This window comes from Rhipicephalus microplus, chromosome X, assembly GCF_043290135.1.
Source record: "Rhipicephalus microplus isolate Deutch F79 chromosome X, USDA_Rmic, whole genome shotgun sequence".
Lineage (NCBI taxonomy): Eukaryota > Metazoa > Arthropoda > Arachnida > Ixodida > Ixodidae > Rhipicephalus > Rhipicephalus microplus.
In genome coordinates this window covers 269,337,272-269,364,674 of record NC_134710.1, presented here as the reverse complement: position 1 = coordinate 269,364,674, position 27,403 = coordinate 269,337,272, and the positions used below count along the sequence as shown (strand labels likewise).

At 44.9% G+C, this 27,403-nt stretch overlaps 1 protein-coding gene across 1 annotated transcript in view; it reads left to right on the top strand.

Moving 5' to 3' along the window:
• Positions 1-27,403, top strand: part of Tbh (Tyramine beta hydroxylase) — a 101,478-nt gene that overhangs the window by 52,909 nt on the left and 21,166 nt on the right. The window contains exons 4-11 of the mRNA XM_037414043.2: positions 3,551-3,724; positions 9,308-9,394; positions 12,448-12,627; positions 14,134-14,403; positions 17,109-17,291; positions 18,361-18,420; positions 18,895-19,022; positions 21,885-22,038. Coding sequence (XP_037269940.2) covers positions 3,551-3,724; positions 9,308-9,394; positions 12,448-12,627; positions 14,134-14,403; positions 17,109-17,291; positions 18,361-18,420; positions 18,895-19,022; positions 21,885-22,038 — 1,236 coding nt within the window. The remainder of the gene's footprint in view (positions 1-3,550; positions 3,725-9,307; positions 9,395-12,447; positions 12,628-14,133; positions 14,404-17,108; positions 17,292-18,360; positions 18,421-18,894; positions 19,023-21,884; positions 22,039-27,403) is intronic.

The window sequence follows — 27,403 nt, the reverse complement described above, 5'->3', positions numbered from 1 at the left end:
CCATGCTCATGATGCGCCCTCGGCCGTTTCGCTTGCTAAACTTATGCCAATTTGTTTGTTACGTGACGTCAATAGATGACGAAGGTGTATGGCTGGTGCGAACATGATACTCATGATATGTGTGTCATGTAAGAACATAACTACATGTCATGCTCATGATGCACTCTCGGCCGTTTCGCTAGCATCACATATATCAAATTTCATGTTACGTCACGTGAATGAATGACGACGGTATATGACTGGTGCAAACATAAGAATCATGATATGCCTGTCATGTAAGAACATGACTACATGTAATGCTCGTGATGCGCTTGCGGCAGTTCCACTAGCTTCACCTATACAAAATTTGGTGTTACGTGACGTTAATGAATGGTGAAGGAACATGACTGGTGCAAACATGATAACCATGACATGTGTGTTGTGTCATGTAAGAAAGAACATGACTACAGGTCACGCTCATGATGCGCTCGCGGCTATTTTGCTATCCTCCCATATACCGATTTTGGTATTACGTGACGTGAATGGCAGGCGAAGGTAAATGACACGTCCAAAGATGATAATCATAGCATGCGTGTCATGTAAAACTTGACTAGATGATACGCTCATAGTGCGCTTCTGGCCGTTTGGCTAGCTTCAGATATACCAAATTTGGTATTACGTGACATGAATGGACGACGAACACAACTGCCAGACTCAAACCTGATAATCATGACATGGACATCATGTACGGCATAAATTATGTCCGCCTAGTGACGTTGTGCTGATAATAAAGCGACAAAACCTTCCTCATTCGTGCTTCGTATATCATCGATTCCCACTGTACGTGGGATCTGCCTTTTTGTTTCATTCAGCCTTTCCAGTTCTCCTTGTGCAGCAAGGGACGCAGCAATACGTCGTCATTGCGATTATCAGCCAATACACGCCCCACGTCGATACGCCTTGCATATACGTGTACGTAAACGCACGCGGATTGAGCGTACTGCGCCGCGCGGAGCCCCTAACGTGGCGGTATGCACACGACGGCCGACAGGTGGCGGAAACACAACGCAGTTCGCCGCCCTAGCGGACAGAGGGCAAAGCTCCGGTCACTCGAACCAGCCACGCTTGCTTGGTTTTCCCAATCGCACGCACAGAAAACGTCTTCTTTGGGGCTTTTATCTCCCATTTTGCACGCAAAGGGTACCGCTTCCTAATCATCCTGAAAAGCAGGCACGCAATCCTGGTGCATTGTGAGTTGCTACAAAAGTTTAAATGTGACAAAGACCTGTAAACTGCCCGTCAAGTTCTACCGTTTTTCAATGCAAGCAGTGCGAGAAGATGATCATTGATTGATTGATATGTGGGGTTTAACGTCCCAAAATCACCATATGATCATGAGAGACGCCGTAGTGGAGGACTCCGGAAATTTCGACCACCTAGGATTTTTTAACGTGCACCCAAATCTGAGCACGCGGGCCTACAACATTTCCGCCTCCATCGGAAATGCAGCCGCCGCAGCCGGGATTCGATCCCGCGACCTGCGGGTCAGCAGCCGAGTACCTTAGCCACTAGATCAGCACGGCGGGGCACAGTGCGAGAAGCAAAGGCGACAAGAGTGGATTATGGCAGTTGGCCAGTACTCCACTGGTCTTGTCATATTGAAGAATGTTTTGTTATGCGCAGTATTAACTGGGAAAAACGCGATGGCCAGACTCATATGAAAAGAAAGTGCGCAATAAATAGGCAACCGCTGTACAATCTGAGTGGTTGAGCTTATCATCTTAATGCACCATAGTTAAAATATTGTACCGCGAGCCCTACATGTGTTTTCTGAGCTCATATTTTGCAAGCATAGTAGGCTAAGGTGTTGCGATGTTAAGATTGAAGTCGTGAGTTCAGTTCCCGCATACGTCAGCTGCATTTCCATGGCAGTGAAATGTAGTAACCTGAGTGGGCTTGGATTTAGTTGTAATTGACTGATATGTGGGGTTTAACGTCCCAAAACCAGCATAGGATTATGAGAGACGCCGTGGTGGAGGGCTCCAGAAATTTTGACCACCGGGGGTTATTTGCAGCCAAATCTGAGCACACGGGCCTACAGCCTTTTCGCCTCCATCAAAAATGCAGCCGCCGCAGCCAGGATTTGATCCCGCGATAAATTAAGGTGTAATAATGGTAGAAAGGGCCTGCTAGATAGGCATATTTGAAGCAGGCGGAATGACACTCAATGTAAACAGAACTGGCTCTCGGTGTATGCGCACACTCTGTCCGTTATCATCTTCGCCCCTTGCACTTCAAATCGATTTAGGGGCACTTTCGAAAAATTCGGGTGGCTGGAAAAGATCTGGTGTGTCACACCACGGCGTGCCTTCTAATTATGTCATGACTTTGACACGTAAGATAGTTCATCCTTGCACATGCCTGAGCTGCGGGTGTTATAGAGCTGCCGCTTTGAAAACGAGCTTTTTTCTTGGAAAAATGTTTGGTGCCAAACTTGGGTCTTCATGGCCCTTCTGAAGCAGCTATTACATGGGTTGACCAACGAATAGAAGCGAGCATGGGCACGCCATCCAGTGGTTGGTCGTATTCATCCTTGCTCAGCCACGTAAAGGTTCGAGCGGGCGCACTTCAAGATGGCATGTTTCTTAACGGCAAAGCGGCCAAACGCGCTCGCTCCAGCGCCGCCTGGCAGAGGTTGGGAGGCCTATACATGCATAATCGAAAATTCCAGCGTTATAACCATCGTCAATGTAAGTTTTAGAAATTCAAGGTTCGCGTTGTGCAGGTCGTCTTATCGGAAGGTTCTAAGATTATCTAGATAGTTCCCTGTCATTAAGGCACGCTTTGCTCAAGATTTGTGGGGTTTAACGTCCCAAAACCACCATATGATTATGAGAGACGCCGTAGTGGAAGGCTCTGGAAATTTCGACCACCTGGGGTTCTTTAACGTGCACCCAAATCTGAGTACACGGGCCTACAACATTTCCGCCTCCATACGCTTTGCTCAAGGCAACAGTAACATTATAGTGGGGTGGTAACGGGAAAATAAAAACAAAGCAAGTGGGGCATTCTATACGCAACTCTTCTTCCTTTTCCCAGTATTATACTTCATCACTCTTTTTCACTCTTTGTTTTTCCTGTGTGTGAGGTAGCAGGCGAGAGCGCACCAGATCAGGCCGCCCTCTCTATCTCGTCCTATTAAGTTCTATGTCCCAGAATTCTACATACATAACTCCACGTGCCTTGATACAGATTCTACATCATTCTAATATAAATATCGGCCGATTTTTTTTACTTAGTCACTCACAATACATGTGAAAATATTGCAGCGCCTGTGGAACATTTCAGTACGGTTTATGAATGCACATTGCATTTTCAAATGCGCCATATCCCATATCACATAGACCCATTGGTTCATAGGAAAGAGGCATTTATAGCGGTGGCAGACCATTCCTCAAGTGTCTCCAGAATATTTTTTCTTTGACATTTGTTGCTTGAATCGTGAACCCCATTGGTCCTCTGCATGGTTAGCCCTTCACTGGCTTCTTCACATTTACGCACTGTGGCGCAGGATGGCACAGTGCACCTGGTCTACGCGACGGGCAAAGGACCGCTGCGTCGCCTGGAGGGTCTGCGGCTCACTCGAACGCAGCACGGCTTTCAGAGGGCCCAGCTCCTGAAAGTCATGGAAGACCCGCCGCCATTTCCATCCGACACCAAGTTTGCGAATTTCCTCAATGACAAGGTAACCACGCATGGAGTTTTACGGTTACTTCTCTTTTCATTTGATACTTAATTCCAATAGTCACTGACTGCATACGAAACTGTAAAGAGAAGCACTGCTTTTTAATAGCGTCGCAATCACATGATCTATGAGCTGTGCATTCTACGAACGCTAAACAGATATCAAATTGTGTCCTTTCAGAACAGTTACGCCCGATGATGTAAGCTTGTTCGTGTAATAGTTGCGATTAGTATTCCATAAAATATTAGCATGAGGCACACTGCATTTCCCGCCCAGAAATACACCAGTGCGTTACTTCTTCAGCATCAATGGGGAAAATTTCTTGCATCCGTTTGTTTTTCTGTAGTTAGAGTGCACCAATGAGAGACTCTTGATAATGTCGACTATAGCTATAGCTGATTTGGACAGCACTGGTTAAAGACATTTAAAAAGTTTTACGTCCTCAGCAGCCCTCAAGGGACATAAGTTAGCTAGCTGGGTTAGCTTCCTTTGATGGCAACTCTGTGCGGGATGAGCAGTTTCTATAAACTTTGCGGGCACTTCTTGTGAACCTATGAACTGTGTGAACGCATACAGTCAGATTTGCTAGGAACTGGTGGTTGACAATCGTCCCCCTCTGTCGTACTGAAACGGAGCCAGCGCAAGCACGCACACGGCATGCCCCTACGGAACCCGGCCAGGAGAGCGCCGACGTGTACGAATGCGTCTGCGCACGCGAGCGCTGAAAAAATGGAGAGAGGCGGGAAAGGAGTGGACGTGGTTATGCGAGCTCCGTAACAGAAACACAACGAGAAGACCATGTTTTGCACCTGACGCGTGCATGACGTAAGCGCAACGGAGCGTACGCAAGTGCAACTGACTCCAGCGAGCGGGAGCACGCAATTCGAGCCACTAGAGCGCAGGAGGCCGCGCATACCGGCGCAGCGAGTAGCATCACCGTTTCCCTTACCCTTAACTGCGACGAAGGGTACAGTACACTACTGTAGTCTACCGCAGTACCCACAAGCATCCACAGGCATAAGTTGTTAAAACTTGCGGAGCTCACTCAGACCCACTGATGAAATATTTTTGCGCTTAGGCTCACTCGGCTCAGACACACCAAAAGTTTTTCTTTTTTTTCTTTTCTTTTTTGAGCCGGACTCACTTATATTCACACTCAAGAAAATTTTCTTCAATCGGACTCACTCTGACTCAAACTCACCAAAACACTACTCACGCGGACTCACTCAGACTCATGGCTCTATCTCAGTCTCAGTCCAAGTGAGTCGACTCATGAGTCCGTTAGCCTATAATCAGCTTTTTCGACCACGGTGTCAATGCCCTTAAACTCCGATATCTCACGTGATCGATGCTCTTCATGGCACCTTTTAATATACTAGTACCTTCGAATACGAGTTATTAGTGCTTGCAAACCAGTAAGGTCATTTGAAAGAGCTGACAACGTGAATATATGCACAAAGAAATTCCCCGGAAAGGTCGGGGGATGAGGGAGAATCAAAGCACTCTCCTACGTGATTTGCGCCTCTGATCATTACATGTGGAAATGATGTATGAACGACAGTGCTTTGGAATACGTGTGATTAGACACGAGTATAAACGTGAATAAAGGTAATGCCGATAGAAACGGTAAAGATGAGTAGATAGGACAGGCAAACCCCACCCCCACTTCCTCAGCTCCATTTGGAGAAAAGCTATAGGCATTTTATGGTCTAAAGATACTTAAGTAATCCTAATTAGGATTTACATGTGGAAGTACACTCCTTCCTAGCACAACACTTGGGTACCGCTTACCTGCCAAACGTCACTTTCGTATGCCCACTTATAAAGCACATATAGGCCTTTTTCTTTGACTTTATAGGGTGTGAGTGGTGCTGTTAATTAGGTTTTAACTTTCTATGGGTAAATTTTTCTTCACTCAACTTACCAGTAAATATTCTATTTATCCCTCATAACTAGAAACATTATTATGCCTTCTCAAAAAGTGTTTGTTTCCGACTTTCGTTCTCTTTTAGGGTCATGATAGGTTAACCTCTTACGTCGTTTGTCGCTGGCGGCGTAAAACACCCAACTTTCGTCGCGTCTTCACGTGCGCGAAGCTGGTCGTATCACATATATTTACTGCAATACACGCCCGTCACCAACCGTCAACCAATTCAGCCAACGAAAGCATAGAGGACATATTTTTTGTTTCTGTAATTTTAGTGGAATGATTTCGACCTAAATTGAAAAAAAAATGGAAACAAACACAAAATCAGTCTCCATCGAAGGGATCCTATGCTCTACCTATTGAGCGACAAAGGGCGCCCAGTCCACTTTCTTGGGTATTTAAGTGCGTTTGATCCCTTCAAATGTTGGCCAGCACCACTCGTAGCCAAGGCAGCGAGTGTGGAACACACTTTTTTCCCCTGGGGCTAACCTTACCAGAGATTGAACGCTCTTAATACGCACTACAAAGGGACTACAGAACGCCTCTGCTGTAAAGTATTTCTCGCATCATGGTTGTAGCTGAATTGGCGTGTCATCAGATGCGTAAATAGAATGTTGTGGTTGATGGGTATACACCGGCGTAAAGAGTGCTTTTTCGTCCTTTCAATTTGGGTTGAATTATACAGCAGTTACCAAAACAACAAATAATGTCTCTTATGCCTTCCTTCGCCTTGTGGTGGCACACTCTGCGCATAATGCCACGCGCCCTCTACCTCACGCTCCTTCAGCCCGGCCTGACACGGCTGCGCAATGGCTACACGCTGTTCCATGTTCCGATAAGCCGCAGTGCCACCGAAGCATCACTCGATACGCCACCGGTGGTCGCTACGCAACCAGGCCATGATCAGGCCACCAAGCTTGGAAGTGTATTATTGCTTTGCTACCCAGGTGATCATAGCGTCAGCAGGCTTGCCCGCTGCTACTGCTAATCGAATAAATGACTCTTACGTTATTTTTTTTTATGTTGGGATTCGTACTTCGCTATATACACGGTATTCCTCAACTTCAATGGTTGTTGGTTTCATTAGTTGTGTCTAATAGGAAACAAACCGCTCCTCACTAAGTGTCTCAAGAATGTTTGGAAAGCGTATTTACATCATAATGCTATAATATTACTCATGTATGACAAGGAGTTAAATAATTTGTAACTTCCTTAACGCGAGGACGCTGCCGATAAGACGCCATTTTCATTATTATAACTTGTATCCTCAATTTTTTTTCAGGACGGAACAACTAACTAGCTGGAGTAATATTAACCTTGATTCGTACACAGCAACCAATGTATAACAGAAGCCAGCAGGTCCTCTCATGAGCACCTTGTGTCCCTTTAGAACCGCTTTTCGCAAAAACCAACATTTTTTAAGGGGTGGGGGGGATGCGGGAAAGAGGACACACGTATTGCTTTTGAAACAATGGCCCAACTTAAGTCGTCGATATGCAAATTTCTTTAATTAGCCAATGCTACAGTAATTACCTCAATGGCTTGCACAAGGTATTATAAGTACCATTCTGGGGGTATGCATAAGGATTAAACCATTTAATATCCTAGTTTTGTCATAGTTTAGCAGCATGAAACAACAACAAAATTTGAATAACCTTACTTATCACTACCCAAATGTTGCAGTGTGCAAGACCGATCACCTATGGTCACCCTTCAATCATGCCACTTTATGCTTCACTGGGTATTCGCCAAAAGCCGTGCTTACCTAGCAACGACGCATCTAATGAACATTCACTACTTATTAGAAACAGCAACAGTGAAGGGCAAACTATGAATCCCTGCTTCGAAGAAGCAGCTTCCATGATTCAGTGCACTTCGCCGAATTCCCTCTCTCCAATCTATTCGCCTTGTGAGTTCGCCCCACAATCATGAGACGGTCAGTGATGAACTATGTACCGTTTTGGGTTAGTTGCTGCTTGTTCATGTTTTGAGCGCACTTAAGTTCAACAATAGAACTTAGTTCGTTTATTTTTCTTTTAAAAGTCACAGCACTCACACTTGTTATAGTCTGATTTATGATTTCTAAACTGGGCTATAGTACATTCAGCATGGCGAGACATCGACTATGCAGGTGCATCTGGCCTGTTTGTATACTTATAACCTTTACTGTCGTCTGCCCTGTTCGCCATGTAGTTGGCATCAATAGTGTTTTGTTGTATTGGTTTTCTTTTTTTCTATGTGAGGGGAATTCATTCTGGCTGTTTGATCTGGGACCAAAAGTACCCCAATGCTTTGCTTGCAGCTTCATTGCATATGCATGTCGCTGTGACTGCGTGTCGTGATGTCATTGCAAATGTGGTCATGAACGATATTTTACCGGAAGTAATAGACGGAGACTAACAGCATTGAGCTTCGCTTAGAATTATCTTACGCGCAATTTACTTGTGCCCGATAAACTCAAGGCCCTCATAGACACATACAGCCACAATATTGCATGAACTTTTTTTCAATGGCCACTGTCGCCGTTGCTTAATATGATGCCTCGTGGCGCCGCTGTTTTTGCCATATTTGACCTGCTTAGAGCGTATAAAGGCTTGTGTACCTGTTATATATTATATAATGATAGCAAGATAGGCCACATTAGGTGATTGCAGCAGTGTCATGAGATCTCAAAGCCTTCCATGTCCGCCCCGCCGCGGTGGTCTAGTGGCTAAGGTACTCGGCTGCTGACCCGCAGGGCGCGGGTTCGAATCCCGGCTGCGGCAGCTGCATTTCCGATGGAGGCGGAAATGTTTAGGCCCGTGTACTCAGATTTGGGTGCACGTTAAAGAACCCCAGGTGGTCTAAATTTCCGGAGCCCTCCACTACGGCGTCTCTCATAATCATATATTGGTTTTGGGACGTTAAACCCCACATATCTATCTAGCCTTCCATGTCCTCCATTTATTCCTTGTACTTCTTGATTCTGGTGGTACGTCACTACCCACTGCGGAACGCCACTATAGAGCCACAGCTATGACTTAACTAGGGTGCGAACAAGTATAATTGTTCTTTATTATGAAGTTTCCTGCCAATTTCGGTAGTTCCCTCGCATGAAAGTAGTGGTTGTGCTTGGAGTATCTTGAAGCACAATCAAAATAAATCTGTTTTGCTTTTTTTGCGAGCGCGCTGTGATGAAAATTGTAGGTTCTAAACTTTACATTACGTTGTTAAATATAGAGCTTCAAAATTCTATGCTAAACTTTTTAACGATTTTTTTATTTTAATTTGCATACATTTAGGCTTATTGACTCGAATGATATTTCGTGCGTTATTGTATATTGCTAGACGCATTAGTGAGTCTAAACATGACACTAAATAGTATGCACTGCTTTTCGCTGAGTTCTCTCATGAACATATATTTGTGCAGAGCTTAACATATAGATAAGTATGAGCTTCAATCTGCTAACTTCCCGCTACTCAAAACTTAAGAAAATCCTAAAGATGAAATCTGAGGTAAAGAAAATCATAGGGACAGCGGTTCATCTTTTTCTCTACAGTATCAACATCCGGACAGCTTCTTGTACTACGGACTATTCAAATTGTGGTCAGAATTTTTCATACCCAACTGATTACTATCACATTGCTTGGCTAAAGTAGCTCCTTTGCCATTGTAGGTAAAAGTTCCAGACCAAGAAACGACGTACTGGTGCCGGCTCCTCAAGCTTCCAAGTGACTTCAGCTATAAGAAGCACATCGTGAGGGTAAGATGCCTGTTTCTATAATTTTGTATGTTCCTATTCATGGAGTTTAAGGCCGCAAGGTCAATGTAAAGTAAAGTGCCTCAGCACTTGTGTGCCTCAGCACTTGTGTGCCTCAGCACGGCGAAAGTAAAGTGCCTCAGCACTTGTGTGCTTAGGCTTAGGGTGTTAAGGAATTCCAGGTAATAGTTATGTTAAGGAATTCCAGGTAATAGTTATATTTTCTCTCCGGTATGCCTCATAATTATATCTTTGTTTCGGAAAGTAAATATCCAGTATTTATTTTAAGTATCCTCTCTTGAAAGTTGTCCTTTCTTTATGGCAGATGAATAGCATTGATTTTTTGCAGCTGTGCTGCTATGCTATTCCTTACGCCGTTAAGCGTTCGTAAAACTATCATTGTCATGAATGGCTCCTAACGAAGCACACGCAACGCAATAACTCTGCAATAACCCTTAGCCGTCCTTCTCCTGCTTCGCTTTCCGACCATGTGCTGTAGGCGTGCTTTCTCCCACTGCGCTCATTTATCCGGCGTGGGGTACAATAACTCGGACGGACGAGTGAATGAGAACAGAGAGAGAGGGGAAGACAGACAGAACGAGAGAAAGGAAATGGGGAGAAGGGGGAATAAAAAGAGAGAAAGAGCACCACAGAGAAAAAGAAAGAGATCGACACTGCAAAGATATAAAAAACAGAGGAAGAGAGAAAAAGATAGAAAGCAAGAATAAGAAATAGAGAGAAAAAAGAGAGGGAAAAGTTGCAAAAAAGACAGAAAAAGTGAGAAATAGACAGTGAAAGAAAAATGACGAAATCAAAGAAGCAGAGACAATTAAATGGTTTAGTACAATAGACAGAAAGGAAGAAAAAAAAGACGGGAAGAAACAGAAAGAAATAGAATAAAACAAGCAAGGCCACCAGCTCCATTGTTCCTTCAATTGTGACACCACTAGTGCGAAGCCTCGCTGATCGGTTAGCCGCGCATGCACCCAGGAGCAGACGACGCCAAGCCATGCCCACTGACCTTTGTGCGCTCGTAGCTACAACAGAATTATTCCGGTGAAAGCCGAAGGCCAACCAAGACGTACGATTGTCCCCAGCGCGAGATTAGCGCACGCGTGAGCGTCCACCAGAGAAGAAGGAATGAGAGGAAAGGGCATGCCCAGCCGGCGCATTGCGTGAAAAGTGTAGAGGAAAGACGTAATGGTGGCCATATCTACAGGGCACAATGAGGGCATTGCTATGGTTACGTGTTGTGCAGTTTCGTTGGTCTAGTAAAGAATGGCGGTGGCATGATTGTGGCCGTGATGGCATGTGCAGATCCATAGCTCTCGTACTGACGTGCGGCACAGAATATCTGAGCTTTTTGCCGCGTTGTTGGCTTCGTAGTGCTCTCTCTACGGTTATTGTGCGAGCAGCAACGTTTACAAAACCTGTTGTTTGCCACGGGGCCTCAACAGTGCATAGAACGAGCGCGCATATTCATGTGCCATGCGGCGGATGAAGTAATTGAAGTGCTCAGTGAAATTGCGTTCGGGCAACATGCCGAAACGGAACCACGAAGAAGTCCTTGCCGGTCATTGAAGGTTGTGCAGTGTTTCTGCTTGTGGAAACGGACGAGACATTTGTGCTGAAAACATCATGTGCACGCATGTAGTTTCCTGTTCGATATGTGTACAGAAACAGCTTGCACGTGCATGCGCATTGAAACACCTTTTCTTTCGTTTGCTCTGCTCACCCCTTCGGCATTAGAGCAACCGCGTTCGAGTGTAATTTTACCGTGCACAAGGTCACTGTGCATGCTTGCACAAGGCTGACGCCGGTGAGTTTTACATGGAAGACGGGCACGGTGACCGGGCGCCACGTCGGGTGCGTGAGAGACGGAATGCAACGTAAAAGGCAGCGTCCGGCCGACCGTGTTGACTGTACAGTGCGTGAATTAACGATGTCAAAACACTGACGCCACACTCGCCATCTAGCGCGCATGGTTCGCATTCTTTTGCTCTTGCGTTGTTGTAGGCGAGCTGTTACTCGTTGTTAATACTCAGACAAAATGATTTCCCCAACGTAATCGGGCTGGCCCAGCGTGTCTTAAGCCCCGTTCCGTTAATTTCAGATCGCCACGACACGCGCGCCGCGCAGCCCAGGTGCTGTTTAAGGCGGAGAGAGAGTCACGCATTCTGCTTCACATTTGGATGTAAACAAGAGAGGAGAATTAGCCCAGTCAATATAGCCGACTTCCATCTTCACCACGGCTTCACAACGAGTGAAGTCAGGGCCTCTCCTCAGTTGTTTCCTTCCTCCATGTTGTCCACCTTGCCTTCTCTCCGCAGAGCAAAGTACGCGTTGGAGATGAGAGCACGCGCCGCCGCGTCATGACGATGTGGCGACACGTGCTCATTGTGCCATCTTGCTGGTAATGCTGAAAGTATGATAGTTCCCCCCAGAGATGCTCGTTACCAGTGGTGAATGGTAGATATAAATAGGTTGCCGTTTGAACGTCGAAGGAGATGCTTCTTCGTGGCTCTGTGGCTAACGCCTCGCACTCACCATTCAGAAGTCCCGCGTTCGATTCCGCGCACCGGGGTCTTTTTCTGGATTTTTTTCTTGCGTTTTCTTGTATATAGATGCGTATACTTATACGGTGAGTGATGGCGACGTCGACGCAAGCTGCAAAATCCAGTTGAGAGTATCCGTATAATTTATATTGTAATAAAGTTAGCTACTAAATATAACACAATGAAAGTTCAATGTCACCAAAAAGAGTACTGGAGCCAAGTTGAAATTTCCACTGCCAAACAGGCCAGATGGCATCGTAATGGTGTCAATTCGGGGTGATGTAGCCACAAACGGCAACCCCGCTAGAGATAACGAGAGAGAGATACGGTATGAAGATAGCCAGGCAGGTTGATCACCATACAGCCCCATAGAACATCATGATAAGTTATTTCAACATGAAAGAGCTTTCAGCGACACCTTCATTACTAGCATTTCCCGTGGCAATATATAGATACAGATAGGCTCTTCTTTATTTTTCGTTCACGCATCCGCTACAACAGTACGAAGCCAACATTCAAAAGGGAAGCGAGGCGCTGGTCCACCACATGGAGCTGTTCCACTGCGAGGCACCGGTTGACGAGGTATTGCCCTCGTGGAACGGGCCTTGCAACAGCCCCGAGAGGCCTCAGCCACTGGACCGCTGTAAAAGGGTCATAGCCGCCTGGGCCATGGGGGCTCCGGTAAGTACACCTTTCACGGTAAGTACCCCATTACCCGTTTTAAGACATGTCTTCGTGATCTGTTGATTCGAAGCTTCACTAAGTTTACAGATGTAAAGGCCACCTAGGAGATGCTACATCATCCAAATCCTCATCTAGTACGAGGTGTGTGTGTGTGTGTGTGTGTGTGTGAGAGAGAGAGAGAGAGAGAGATGATAACAATGGCGCTGGTGGTTGCGGTGAACACACAGTGGTACGCTACACCTACTGCATCATATAAATTATAGTTGTCGTTTCTATATTGCAATTGAGGCCATAGTCTGGTGATCCTAATTTCGTTACAGTGCCTTGATCGTATTCAAAAGTAAGAGTAACAACTCTGATTAGCAGAACATTCCGCATAGATGATTAAAAAGTGTTTTTATACAGGGTATACTGGCATGCATACGAAACTTGAAAAGTCAGAAAAACGAAAGTTGGAAAGTCAATTATTCAATTCAAGTAGTATCAGTAACATATCAACCACCTACGAAGACTTAAAAAAAATTATGACTTTTGAGGAACGCCTGTTTTATATTATGAGGCATTTACGGAAACGTGCACGATGTTCAGGGGAATGTAAATGTTCCGAGTGCGATAAACTTGTTGAACCAGGAATGTCGCTGGAGCCGACGTTAGTAAAAATGGACGAACACAAGTGTACTTGTTGAAACAATGGCTACATCGATGTTTCTTGTTGACTGAACGGGCGTGGCCAATGTCCGACTTTTGTGCTAAATTTCTGTGATAAAAAGAACTTTTGGTTGAAATTAGAAGTAACGTGGTCATTCAGAGTTGCCAGAATTTGCACACTTGATGAGTGTTGGTTTTAAAAGCCAAACCAGCGACTAATAACGAAGTTAAACTGTTTTTTTACTTGGTAGTTTGGATGTCCGTGAAAAACCTAAGAGCCACCGCACGACAGCAGCAGCAAGGCAGAACGACTAGTACTGTAAGCAAACGCTACCCGTATGTAAATATGACCGTGTCAACGTCGCAAAATCTGCAGCTGGTCACGTAAAACTTCTGCAGTCTAGACAGAGGTCGTTATCTGCAGCAGCTAGAAGGTGTGATAGGCATCCATGGCTGCACCGACAGCTTATCTGGGTATGTGTTGAATGTTACTATACCATGACGATAAGCCGGTTCTAACGTAGCCTACCTCGCTATAATTTTTCCTGTTTTTTTTTATGTAACTAAAAATGCACTACCCTTTTAGCCTGCACTTTCTCACTAGTGTCAGTATCAATGCAACTGCCACTGCAATAAATCCTTTCGTATGTGAAGTCAAAGCTGAATTGAAAACACCCAGCCAGTTCACCTCTTGTGCGAACACTCGCTATGGACACGTAACACTATTTTTGCAAGCTAAAGACTGCCGGTGAACACTGAGGGTGGCGATCTGACCCTCCATCGCTTATGATTACCGCGAGCTTTATGAACCATACCTGCTTGCCATGCTTGACTTCCGCGGCAACCACTTCGCAGCCACTGGCGTATCCTGAGGAGGCCGGCCTTTCCGCCGGTGGGAGCGACTACTCGCCGTACGTCATGCTCGAGGTTCACTACAACAACCCGGCGTTACACCCTGACTACGTGGACAGTTCGGGCATCACAATCTACTACACGGGAGAACTTCGCCCATACGACGTGGGAATCTTGGAGATCGGGCTCGAGTACACAGACAAGATGGCCATTCCTCCGCGGCAGCCGGGATTTCACCTAAACGGATACTGCATCTCGGAGTGCACACGTGTGGTGCGCATGTGCAATCTATACGCCTTTCTAGCGGAGAACGCGTCCTCTGTAGGCTGGCACGAGTGTACAGTGCATGGTCAAAGCCTCCTTTATTTCAATGCCAAAGCAAACGCGCGCTTATCAGCGGGAGCTGTCGGTCCGCCTTAGTTCAGGGAATGGTCGGGATGCAACGCTGCATGAGGGGTCGCGCTGCTTGCTCAACACGTGCTTCCGAGCGCGCGCTTTCCCCCGGAGATGCGATAGACGTGTTCCCCACTACAATATCGCACGTCTGGCAAATTCGTTCCTTCGTGTGTTTTTTTTTTTTTTTAGACTTGAAGCAACGCTGCCACCGCATCACGGCGCATCGCATTTAGAAGCATTGCAGTGAGGCTTCCCCATTGGTTGCTCGCATAGCGCCACGAACAGTGACGGGTTATCTTAAAACACCTTATTTTTTACAGAGTCAGCGTCACCGCCAAGTGAACACGAGGAATGCAAAACACGCCGCTCCATGGATCTGTACACAACTAAACAAAAATTACTTCGTATAATTTCCGTCGTGAGGTATACTGCATAAGGGGGCTCCCACCTCCATGACAGCAAAGAACGGGCGAAGGCTAGGCGATGGGCGAAAGCAGGAAAGGGCTAGAGGAAAGAATGGTGAGCAGCTGTATCAGGCGCATCTGGCTGGTATTGATAAAATAGAGAAGGCGTTGGCATGGTGCACCCCCCTTATTTTTAGTTAGTGGTTACACGCATGAGCCAGAGCCCAATGGTCATTATGGTGACGTCCCAGGTAGCACTTTCGGGCGTGTTCAAGTAATGTAGCGAAACTAGGCGGCGTATGCTCAGGCACCGTCAAGTATGCAGATTCTATCTTTGTCACGGTGACACTCACTGTACTGTGCAGGATAGATTCGCAAGCTGTTTCGAGCAGCAAGATACGAACTGACTGTGTGTGTTACGGACTAAAAGCCAAATAAGTGACATGCCATTCGGCACGTATGAACACCCCGGTAGCATCTGAAGGGAAAACTGTATTTATAATATATTTAGTGTTTAATGACCAATGTGGTAAAACATGAACAAAAGTTATACAGTTGTATAGTTGACAAAAATCTGTGCCGTGGTAGCCACAGCAGAGGAACTAAGTGCAAAAAACAAGTTGGACCATCGTCGTACCGAAATTTCATGTTTATATATAACGACGAAATCTGCTTTGGCTGCAGTAGGCTACAATTTTTGCAGCCATCTTACTTGAAATATTTCAGTCTAAGCCTGCTAAATTGAATATAACACAGTGCTGATTTGCGCTTGTTTATTTGTTAGCTGGGTGGGACTGTTGGGCTATCAAAGATTTAGTTCCACCATTATAGTATTCTGTGGAGGTGTACAACGCTTTACGAAACTGATCTTCCTCTCGCTTTTCATGTTCTTGTGAGCAAGTTTTCATGTGTGTTTTCTTTCATATTTCTTGGAAGAAATTTTTCATGCTTCTTGGGATACGACAGTAGCCCAGGAGACCCAACTTTACCAGTGATGCATAGAAGGCATCCACGAAATGTTTTATTATCAATACCCAATGTAAATAAATTACCCAACCATTTTATTTACCAAGCGTAAACCTTTCAAACAAATAGTTGGCGCAGACAGTATATCTATACAATACCGAAAAACGAGGCATAGTGAGTAAGACACCAATCAAAAATGAAAGACTAGTGGCTGTGTCCGCCTGACATTTATGGATTCTTTTGGCTTGTACACAAGCTTTGTTAAGCCTGTACCAGGCAAGGCGGACTTGCAAGCCCTTTTAAAAAAATCGGTGACTAAACAAAAAATTTATGAACATTTACTAACAACGACAACCCAAATACAAAAAATACTTTATTAATGAGAACTAACAAAGAACACTGCCAAGGGGAGTACGGGGCATGTTAGTAGCAGTAAATGCAGTGTATTTGTGAAGAAGTAAATGTGGACAAAAAGATAACTTGCCGTGTGCAGAAACTGAACCTGCGACCTGCGACCTCCAAATAACGCGTCCGCGTCCAATTTTCAAAGGTCACAAGTTTGGTCTTTGCCGACGGCAAGCTATCTTTTCGTCCACTTTCTTTCTTCACAATTACATTACATTTACTACCAATAACATCCCTCATACTTTCCATGGCAGTGTTGTCTGGCATTTCTCATTATTATTGTGTTTAACAAAGAAAAAGAAGCCCTTAAAATTTACACATCTTTCCTTCATGAAAAGATACTTTTAAATTTGCCAGTGCATATGTTAAGCCCCCAAATTCTAAAAGTGAAACTTATATCTTCCCCTCCACTTATGAACTTGTCACCACAATAAAACCTGATTCTTCAATTAACGCTCTGTCAGTCCGGGGTGCTATTCTGGACACTTTCTCATTCCATCATATTGTCAAAGCTCGTAATGGCGGCATTTTAGGGTAATCAGAGAGGTTGTAGCAGTCCACTGAGCCAATCAGCATTGATCGATGACAGAATATGTCAACATGGCGGAATTCGATAGTATCCATAATAACACCTCTGGACTGGTTTTGCATTTGGTAGATGTTCATTCAATAGAATATCGCGTGCAAGCCTACATGCATGTTGTGAATATCGAATGTCAGCACGTCGTTCCTGAAGCCCTCTGCACGGTACCGGTTCTGTCTGTGCCCACTAGTAACATCGCCTGCATCCTGATCAATGTCCCACAGGCTTTGCCCACCGCTGGAATCACCCTGGTCGCCGCTCAGCTGCACACCCACCTAACCGGAGAACGGATAAGGGTCCGCCATGTTCGCGGAGGCGCCGAGCTGCCCGAGATGGCTCGCGACGACCACTTCAGCACCCACTTCCAGGAGATTAGGCTTCTCAAGAGGAGGCTACAGCTCATGCCGGTATTTACATGAGGGCCTATAAAATCGCCGATTCGTATGTATGCATCACCCGCTATATACATGTTTAACTACAGGTAAATATAAAGGCCAGGTTCGAGAAAAATGTTGCGAACAGTTTTGAAGTGGTGTTTGTATTTATTTATTTATTTATTTATTGTCATTATCGTATCAGCAGTAACGCCTGACATCAATTAATGTGCAATTACAGCTCTAATTCAATAAGCACTAATTGCACACTGGTTGTTTACTGGTTGTTTTGAAGCAATTGCTCGAAAGGTATTCATGGGGTAGCGGTCAATGTTCAGCAGGTGCGCTTTGCCACTCATCTTCCGTGACCCCTAAAAGATGGCGGACAACGCCCTAAAGCTGGAAATGAAGCCGAAACACAAGGGCCTGAAACTACAATCCTTGCACCATATTCCCGTTTACTACATCATCGTTACTTACAAAACCACTAATGGTTCAATGTTGCCATGAGTGGAAGATTGACTATTTTTGTGGAGCAAGAGTTAGTGTTACTCTGTAAGCAACCGAATAGGTTGCTTACACAGTATGTATTTCGGTTATCTCATATTCAAGGTGGGGAGGGTTCAAGGCACATCTCTACTTAGTAAGAATCCTCAGACTGGTACATTCTTCTCTATATGTTGGGACGGGGGTGAATGAGAGAAAAGGGATAATGCTCCTCGATGGCGCTGCGTGGTGTACAAATGCAACTTCCGACATTTCAGGTGCGAATACCTGGTTCTCGTTCTGCATTGTAAAACCACCCCACTGTGTAGAGCTCTCGAGCTCACATTTTTACTTCAAAAAGTGCTTAGGATACGCTGTTTATAAAAACTACATCAAGTGTCTCACTGGAGAAAAAATGTATTCTGTAGCAATTGGTGGTAAAAAAATCAATTTTTGAGTCTGTCAAACATCAAACAATCAGCATATCTTCCTGGTCTGAATAGGAACATAACGAGTAATTTTTAAGGTACCATTTACTCCAACGAAGGGGCTGTTTGAATAAGATACTGCGTTTAACGACATCATAATATTTTGTCCTTTGACAATCACTGCACAGGGTGACGCTTTGGTGATCAACTGCACCTACAACACGCTTGAAAGAACAAATGTTACACTGGTAAGTTTTACGTGAATTGTTTCACACTTCATGACATGTTCCAAATGTGGGTAGTTAATTGGAGTTGTGTGTAGTTTAAATTGCGCACTTCCATTACATCTTTCCCTCTCCTCAAACTAGTGGGGTCTTTACTTTGATTCGACGAAAACCTTCGGACTGGTATATATTATTGGACGCATGAAGTAATATGAACGTATAAATTCGGTGAATGGCAGAACACCGCGTGAAACATGTTATCTTTGTTTATCACTGGTAATGTTTGTTAGTATGGTGAGATAATCATCCCTTTTTTTACCTTGTGAATTTGCTATCAGCTACAGTTGGACACCTAAAAGAATGTGTTACAAGCTCAGGTGGAATTTTGCAGCCTCAGACGCAGTGCAGGGAACCTTACACACCGTCGAAATAATTCCTTCGTGCCATTTCGATCCATCTATGCTTGATCATCACAACTGATCAGCGCTTATCTTGCAGGGCGGCTTCGGCATTCGTGAGGAAATGTGTGTGTCGTACATTCATTACTTTCCCAAGACGGACTTGGAAGTCTGTAAAAGCTCCATAGAGACCAGCTTCCTCCAGGCATACTTCAAGTATATGAATATGTACGTAGGACCTACATTCTTTTTACGAGTACACAGTATTTTCATAATCTTCAAGTGCGCTTCTCTGCGCTGCCCAGTTGCCCTACTAATGCCAGCACCTGTCCTGCTTCAAATAAAGGCGAGGTCTTAGTTAAACATTGTGGGTCTTGTCTATTATACGCATGTCGAAGGAGCTGAACCACTGTAGCTGAACCTACATTTTCTATTTCATAGCTCAAGTAGATTTCTCTTGAACACTCTGAAGAAAGTTACTAGCCGCCGTTAGTCGGGCAAACTGCATAGCGCGAAACCTAATGGTCTTGTATGTTTGATACACTTATAATAGTGCAATTCTTAACATCTTTGTACATTTTTTTCGTGTTTTTCTGATGCCACAAAACACGAATGCGTGCTCTCCAAAGCATCGTTCTTTCTTTGAGCCTACTCAAGTGCAGCGTCACGTCAAAATTCACTCATCTCACTTTCATCGTAATCACTGGTCATTCATTAGGTGCGTGTGACAACAATTAGTTAGTGACAGGTTAAGCCGTTCGAGAATATTTGAGTAGCGACATCTTCATTCCATCAACAGAAGACAGATAACCAACGCTTCATACGGTGTACAGATAACCTGCCGAAATGAACATTGCGACTAAGTCATTACGTACGTTGCTCCGCTAAGCACCACTGCACGGCTTTGATTCTGACCGCCACAGTCATGCTTCGATGTGAGTGAATTTTGATAACGACCATTCATTTTGGTTTAGGTGCACGTGGAAAGAACCCCGGTGGCAAAAGTCATTCGGCGTTCTCCCACTACACGTTTTTTTTTATTTCATCTAATGCTATTTTCTCTGTAGTTTCGCTAAGGTCTTATTACCTTCTCGTTATTAAAATTAATAAGGTTATTTCACTTGTATAAGACAGCACGTGTGTCTGTCGGTTTTAAATGCACGGCGCAGGTGAACCATCCTTACGTTTAGAGACGAAAACAGTAGATATGACAGGAAAGAGCGCAGACTACTTTTTTTTTGTTTCAGCCCCTTTCGCTTGGCCAGGGAATTCAAAACTTGCGTAGTCCCATACAAATTCGCTTAAAGGCTAACTCCGGCGGTTTTTCGAAGTCAATGGATCTCAATGAAATTCACTGGGTACGTTTCTTTGCACATTCAAATCATTCATCCCAAATTAAAAGTTTGAGAGATGCGCTGACTGTTAGCAAATGAATTTTTAAGATTGCCTTGAAAAGCTCATCTCACTAGAATTATTGTCAACACTGTCTGTGTGACGTCATGATTGGCATGTCAACGGAAGTGACGCAGCCGATGGCATTGCTACTTTGGTCGCTACAGCGTATATTGTGCTGGCCACAAGGTAACGGCGGCAGCGTTGGACACGGGTAAAGCACGGGAAAGCTTTCTTCATTCCTCTGTGGTGTTTGGCTGGCGCTTTGCTGCTCTGGCTTTCACAGTTTTCATACTACGCGCCAGTGGAACCAGTATACGGCCTCCGGTTCTTACAAAATAGTACGTCACACGCAGACAGGGCGCCCGGTCGAGTCTCGGTTTCGGTTTTGCACCATTCTATTTATTAAAAATTGTTTTCAAATTTCCTGAGCATTTCAGCTATTGGGCTCCTGACAAAAGTGTCTAGGGAACATGAAAACAGCAGTACCTCGACATGGTCGAAAAATCGCTGGAGTTGGCCTTTAAGAAGACTGGAAGGCCCTCTTTTTTTTTCTTTGCTGTCGCTGCATTGATCCTGCCCCGCCACCCTCTGAAAGCTTTCTGCGCTGAACGTGTTTTTCCACTCCCTCTGAGATCAAAAGTAGCTCACCTGGTTTTGCCATGCCACCGTGATCGGCACCTCTTTGACTGAGCTGCGATGTCGTGTGATGACATCATAATGTGACGTTACATCGCCTGACGTCACAGTGCCGTCATGACGTCGCAATTTTTTCTAGTAGTTGACGTGTTGGTGACCTGGTATGGCGACGTAATCACGGGATGTTTTGCATCCCTCGTCTCCGACGCCGACGGTCAGTTTTCGTGCTTGATAAGGCATCTAAAGCTTTCGCCTTAAAACACCCGTATAAACTAGCTAGCTTTCCAAAAATTACTTACTGCGTGTCTTTCGTCTTACAACAATTCTGTCAAAAGTGATGAGCAAAAAAAAAATCACTCTTTCCCCGCAAGGGCGAAGCAATGAATGCGATAGCACCAAAGAGCAATGTTATACCAAATATAGGGCTAGCAGCTAACGCTTTTAGATATAGTCTCGTGTAACTCTACGAAACGCCACCGCTCCAGGAAGAGAAGCGGATTTCACGCGGTGTCTTCACATTGACAGCGCAGCATGCAGAAAGGTATAAGAACCAGCCACTGATGCCTGCCGAAATAGCGCACACGCCAGCAATCACATGCGCACACGTATATAGTCAACATCCGCAATTGCTGCTCGAACGACACACCCACGCGTATTTTCATGCGCCTTCAAGACGGGCGGGCTGTTTCCTCCATGCTTCAGCTGCATTCGACGGCAGACTTCGCACGCGGGGTATGTTATCGCATGCGCCCTCCGATCGATGAAGGTGGCCCGACTCTTTTTATCTCTGCTTTAGCCGCATTCGTCGTTCTCGCTCACACGCTCTTCCCCGCAGAAAGAACATGCCATGAGCGATGGGATGTTATCGGTGTGAAATTAATACGGAACATGACGGCAACGCCCACGGCAATACCACATCGGCAGTGCCCATATAATTGCTGTCGCAATACAATATCTCTGCGGGACAGTGCCATCAGTGTCATCCACGTGCTCAAAAGCTGCGAATGTTCTCTTGATCGTTCTATTACTTACAACCTTGTTCGACACTACTCTGTGCAGCTACCATGATGCACCCACGAGTGACGAGAAGGGCATCAGCGACAACTACAAGTCAATCCCATGGACTCGCCACAACGTGCTTCTGCTGGACCGACTCTATGAGACGATGCCACTCTCGATGCAGTGCAACAAGTCGTCGGGGGACAGGTTTCCCGTAAGCTAAGACGTTTCACTGGCTCGTACAGTTCGCGAGAGAGCCTGAATGAAGTTTCTACCTCCGTCGTGCCCCTTAGTACTAGTGCATACACGATGTTTATAGAAACGGGTCCGAAATACCTTGGAAGTAAAGGAAACTTCATGATTACATTTTCTATAGCAGTATAATTCTAAAGATGACTACCAACATCATTTACCGCAGTAGCTAAAGCAATGAAGTTATTTAACTTGTTCATCAATGAAGAAAGGCGGTCTCTTCATATGGGAAGAAGTTCTTTCTGGGAAAAGCATATACTGCCACATCAAGAGTTTGAAAAAGTGGCCTCTAGTAATTGTTGCGGCGGAATGATATTCCACCAAACTCACTAGCGAAACCGAAAGCGAAGCAACCATGTGCGCATTGAACAAATGACCAGAATAACGCCACAGTTCATAAAAATTTCAGTGGTGTTAGTTCTCTCACATTCGTTAATGCATGTGTGCCATGTGTGATATATTCAGAAGTGCAGCACGAACACCCACGAATTGAAATCTATCGATGATTGATATAACGAAGTTCGCTGATTCCCAACTCTCTCAGAAGAATGTAGCAACTTCACTTTTCCGTAATTCGCTTTCACGGACAAAATTGGTCAGATTTCATCACTCTGCCAAAATTACCAGTGGTTGCTAATGAGAAACCTCAAAACAAAACTCGGCTCTTTGTGGAAACACTTCAAATTTCCATTTGACTCAACCACGTGTCTCCTCTAATTGAAAACCAATGAGTTTCATTTCCCGAAAATGACGCCTCCTGGCACAGAAAAATTAATCATGGCAACACGAGCAAATATACGCCTGCAGGTGTATAAGAATGATCTGTAGCGACAATGGTGAATAGGTCCAACACTTCAGTAACCTAACAGAAACATTAGTTGAAAGAAATTACCCACAAGACACTGTAAACAAGGTCTACAACGACGGATGTAAGCTAAATAGTAAAATAACACTAGCTAAAAAAACCCGGAGCCCAATTCAACCAGCTACCAGCATTTATAATGAAATACTCAAATATGCTCCCAAACATGAGTAATATCCTTCATAAATATTATCTGTATTATTGGCAAGCAACGTGCGCCTTAGAAAAGCGTTTTCCGAAGTACCAAAGGTCGCGTATCACCGCAGTAGAAATTTTAAGGACATGTTAAAGCATGCAAAATATAACTCTCATTCTAGGGCCCAAGTGACACCTTGCTCCCGCCCAAGATGCAAGACTTGCAAACACCATCAAAATGACATTTAGTCAAAAGCACCGGAAGTTATTTTGTGCATCATGTAAAATCTAGATTTACCTGCTGTAGTCCAAATGTTATCTACGTGATCGAATGTTCATATTGTCATAAACAGTACCTTGGCGAAACAAGACAGCTTCTTCATATTAGATTAAACGGTCATCGCGCGGACAGGGCATAGCAATTACCGAGAGCACTGGCACATCATTTTAATGTAGCAGCCCACAACTTGGACGACCTCGAACTATACATACTTCAGTCAACGTTCCGGCCCACAAGAGACAAAAATATACAGAGTCGCACCTTACAAACAAGTTCAATGCACTCCAACCAGTAGGTATAAACGTTTTTAAACGGGCTCTTGAATCTACTCAGTATGGTACATACACAAAGAATACCACAGCAATTTAAGGCTCCGTCGGGGAATTTCAAACCTACCATCGTTAACTTCTGACAACCGGATCGACAACCGGAGCTCAACGACACGCGTACTATCATCGCCAAATGAAATGCGAACAGCGGCAAGCCTTCGCGATGGTATAGTGCGCACCATGCAGTTATCGCGAGTGACAGGCGCGCGCATCCTGTTCGGCAGCTGTGCTCATATATTCGTCCCTGCCCTTGGTGATAAGTGGACGGCGCCGCGCCCCATACCATCACGAAGGCTTGCCGCTGTTCAAGTTTCATTTAACACGCCTAGCAAATCCCCACCGCTTCTTTTTTTTATTCACAGAACACCTGTTCGCTCTTCACTTACACAATTTGTCGCAGCACCCTTCCGCTCTCCCACACGCCAGTAACCAATGTTGCTCTCACCCTCCTTTCTTAGGATGGAGAAGAGGGCACGAAGCGTAGACACGCTAACGCTAAAGAAATCAGTCAACTTCTATAGCCTTGAGGAAGACAAGTCCACTTGTCGAAACGTCGGCTCGACACAACCCCTGTTAACGGATTTTTCCTCGCAAGCATCCATCCTACCGTTTTTTTGTTTGTTTTTTTTTTGTTTTTACAGCCAAACTTGTTATGAGATCACAGCTCGGGTGACGCGCAGTTGTCCGCCGCCACCGCCACCGGTGTCCGTTAGGTGCCAGTCTGCTGGGTGTCAGTCGGGTCCGCTGGGTGCCAGCCCAGTATTCTACCACTGAGCCACACCGGTGCTTGGGACTTGTCGGCAAACTTGCCTTAGCCAGACTTTATTTCGGGAAAGCAGTCGCGTTAATACGACCTATAAAGCGTTTCAAAACAGCGAAAAAACAAACAGTCGTCACACAATCTGAATAGCGTAACGAGTGGGTCGTCCAACCCATTACAAAAGCTTGTTTTTGTTCCCCTATTAACTGTGGCGCACGCCCAATTCAGCCATATTTCCTCATTGTCATCAACCACTGCATGAACAAATTGCACAGAAATACTTACAAGTGTTTAGCGGGTATCACGCTCCTCAGAATGACGAAAAATAGCATAGCAAATGCTGGCCTACTGCTCAGAAATTTTATTAATGCCCTAGTGTGTATCAAGCAAGTGTGCTTGCAGTAGTTACCCAATGAGTGTTTTGAAAAGGCTCTGAGGGCTGCTCTTCTAGCTTTCGCTGTGAGTGTGCTGAGCCTTCCGCGCAGGCTTGGCGTTTTTTTGCGTAACTGTTGCTAGCAGTATAAAATTTGCGTCAACGAAATTTCAGAAGGTAAACAAGGCCGTCAGTTAAAGCTTTGATAACAAACTCTTGTCGGTGAATTTCAAAGCAGGGCGTGTTTAGGAGGAACTCGCTCTCTTTCTGCTTAGCACGGGAATGAGAAGTACTCATTCAATATTATGACAAATGTTCAGAGAAACTAAAAAAAGAAATAGAAAACAGACAAAGGGATTTTTTTTCTTATAAAGCAGGCTCCTCTGCAAAGCTGTTTTCTATCTGTTTTGAGAAAGTGATAAGCTCTGCAGCATCGGTATTCAACAGAGATATATGCTCAGTCAAAAATAATAAAAAAATGAGCAAGCGAACTCAAGAACAATCTTTTCGATGCTGATTAGGATTGTGTGTGTGTGTGCGTGCGTGCGTGCGTGTAAGTACACCTGTATGTTCTTCTCGCATACTTCTTTGACTGAACTGCTGACAAGCGTCTTGCGCAAGCGTGTAGTCTTCAGCACTATGGCGCCACGTACGTTTTCTTCGATTCCCATAAAACATGTCATTCACAAAATAATAAATAAATAATAAAGCGTGTATACGGAATAGAGCTGAGCGCCATCCGTGGCTTGTGAATACTTCCTCTTCACCTTGTCATTGTGTGGGTGTGTTTTGTGTGTTTGTTTTGGTTATCTTTTGTTGCGTTTGACTTATGCCCTCCACCATGAGCCTTCATTATCCGGGACAGTCGCCATTCTTTTTGCGAGTGTCGCAGCCTAACACACAGTATCGACAAGCCCGGCTGGTAATCTTCTCGTAGCTCCGTGTGTGACAGCCTAAACAAACATACCACATTGAGTTCGTCCTCGACTCCGACTTAAGTCTTCCGTGTGTCCTACCTGCGGAGACTATTTCCGTGCTTAGTCGTTCAGACATCCGGATCAGCGTACCCGTAGAGCTAGGATCATAGGACACACATTAGTAAAAAGCTAATCAAAAATGGAGGCGCAAAAAATAATGTTACATGTGTGAAGAATCACCTCAAAACGTATTTTTCAGCTTGCCGCCCACAGTACAGGCAAAGGACATTCCTGAACAATAAGTATTTGTGGAGTAATGAAAGGTTAAAGTGAATATTTCGAGCAATAAGTTACATAGGCAATCGGCAACGTTCACCCAAACTGACGTAATACTGCACTCATTCACCAATGGGTCAGTTAAGCCCGATCGCTTATATTTACTAATGTGCGGAAACACCCTGATTGTTTTAGAAAGCGTTATAAAAGTGTCCTCTAGCCTTCACAGATGCTATCGTTCCACCACCCACGTCGTCGAGATGCGACGAAGGGACCGTCCAATGACAGGAATGTGAAATCTGTGTCACCGTGTCTGCACAACTGTGCATCATTCGATACGCGAAATAATACACACTGTAAACGTAAACATGTAGGCTAATCATCGAAAAGGCCCGGGACAAGCTTTAAATTATAGAAGCACTACGAAGACAACGACTAGAAAGGCAACGACATGGGTGCTTTTCACTCACAAACACAGTGTAACCTCAACTAAAAAGCGTATTGCTCGAAAAAAAAAAGGAATGCCCTAACTCGACCCAGCAACCCGCACGTGCTCACCATGGACAAAGCAAAACAAAAACCGGAATATGAATACGCATGTCAAATAAACACGACCCCCCCCCCCAAATGAGCTACCTCCTCTCCCCTGTAGGTTTTTTTTTTTTTGTGCCGACATGGCCAAAGATGGATTGTTTATACATAGGGACGCCCGAGTGTACATGTTATACCTAGAGGCCCGATTTTTTGGCACTAAATAAGTGTGTTTCAGGTGCCAAAGACAAGCAGGTAAAACACCAGTTTAGGCCCTCAAAATCATATTTACAGGCACAATGAATTTCTACAAAAACTGAATTATCCCAAAACAACGACGTCGGTGACTTGTATCTACGGCATGAAACAAAAAAAATTATATTTAAAAAAGCAGAAAGGTACCAGCGACTGAATATAGGCATGCATTTCCCGCGTGATTCGCAGTATGTTTTCTTTCGTTTTGTTGTTTAGCATTGTGCGTCAAGTGTCCACCATTCAATTAACACTCTCATGTGTCTCTTCCGTTTCGCTATGACTGGGAAGGGCAGCGCAGGAGCAAATAACCAGACCACTGATACCCCAGAAGAGAGGCATGCTAGGTCTAATCGCGTAGGACCAATTTCTCTCCTATCGGTGAACACCATGAAGAACCCCTCACTAGGTTTGAGCATTTCGAGCTTCCAAGCGTAATAGTGCACTGCGCACTCCGGATCACTCCTGTTAAGATTTTAAAAATTACAAGTCGCGGAAAAATGCTCAATTTCTAATGAATGCATCTGCCCTTCTCATGGGCCTGCGCCTTAAGGTCTAAGGAGGGACGTACAACAAGGAATGGTCCTGTTTTTACGTCGCTCTTTACGTTGA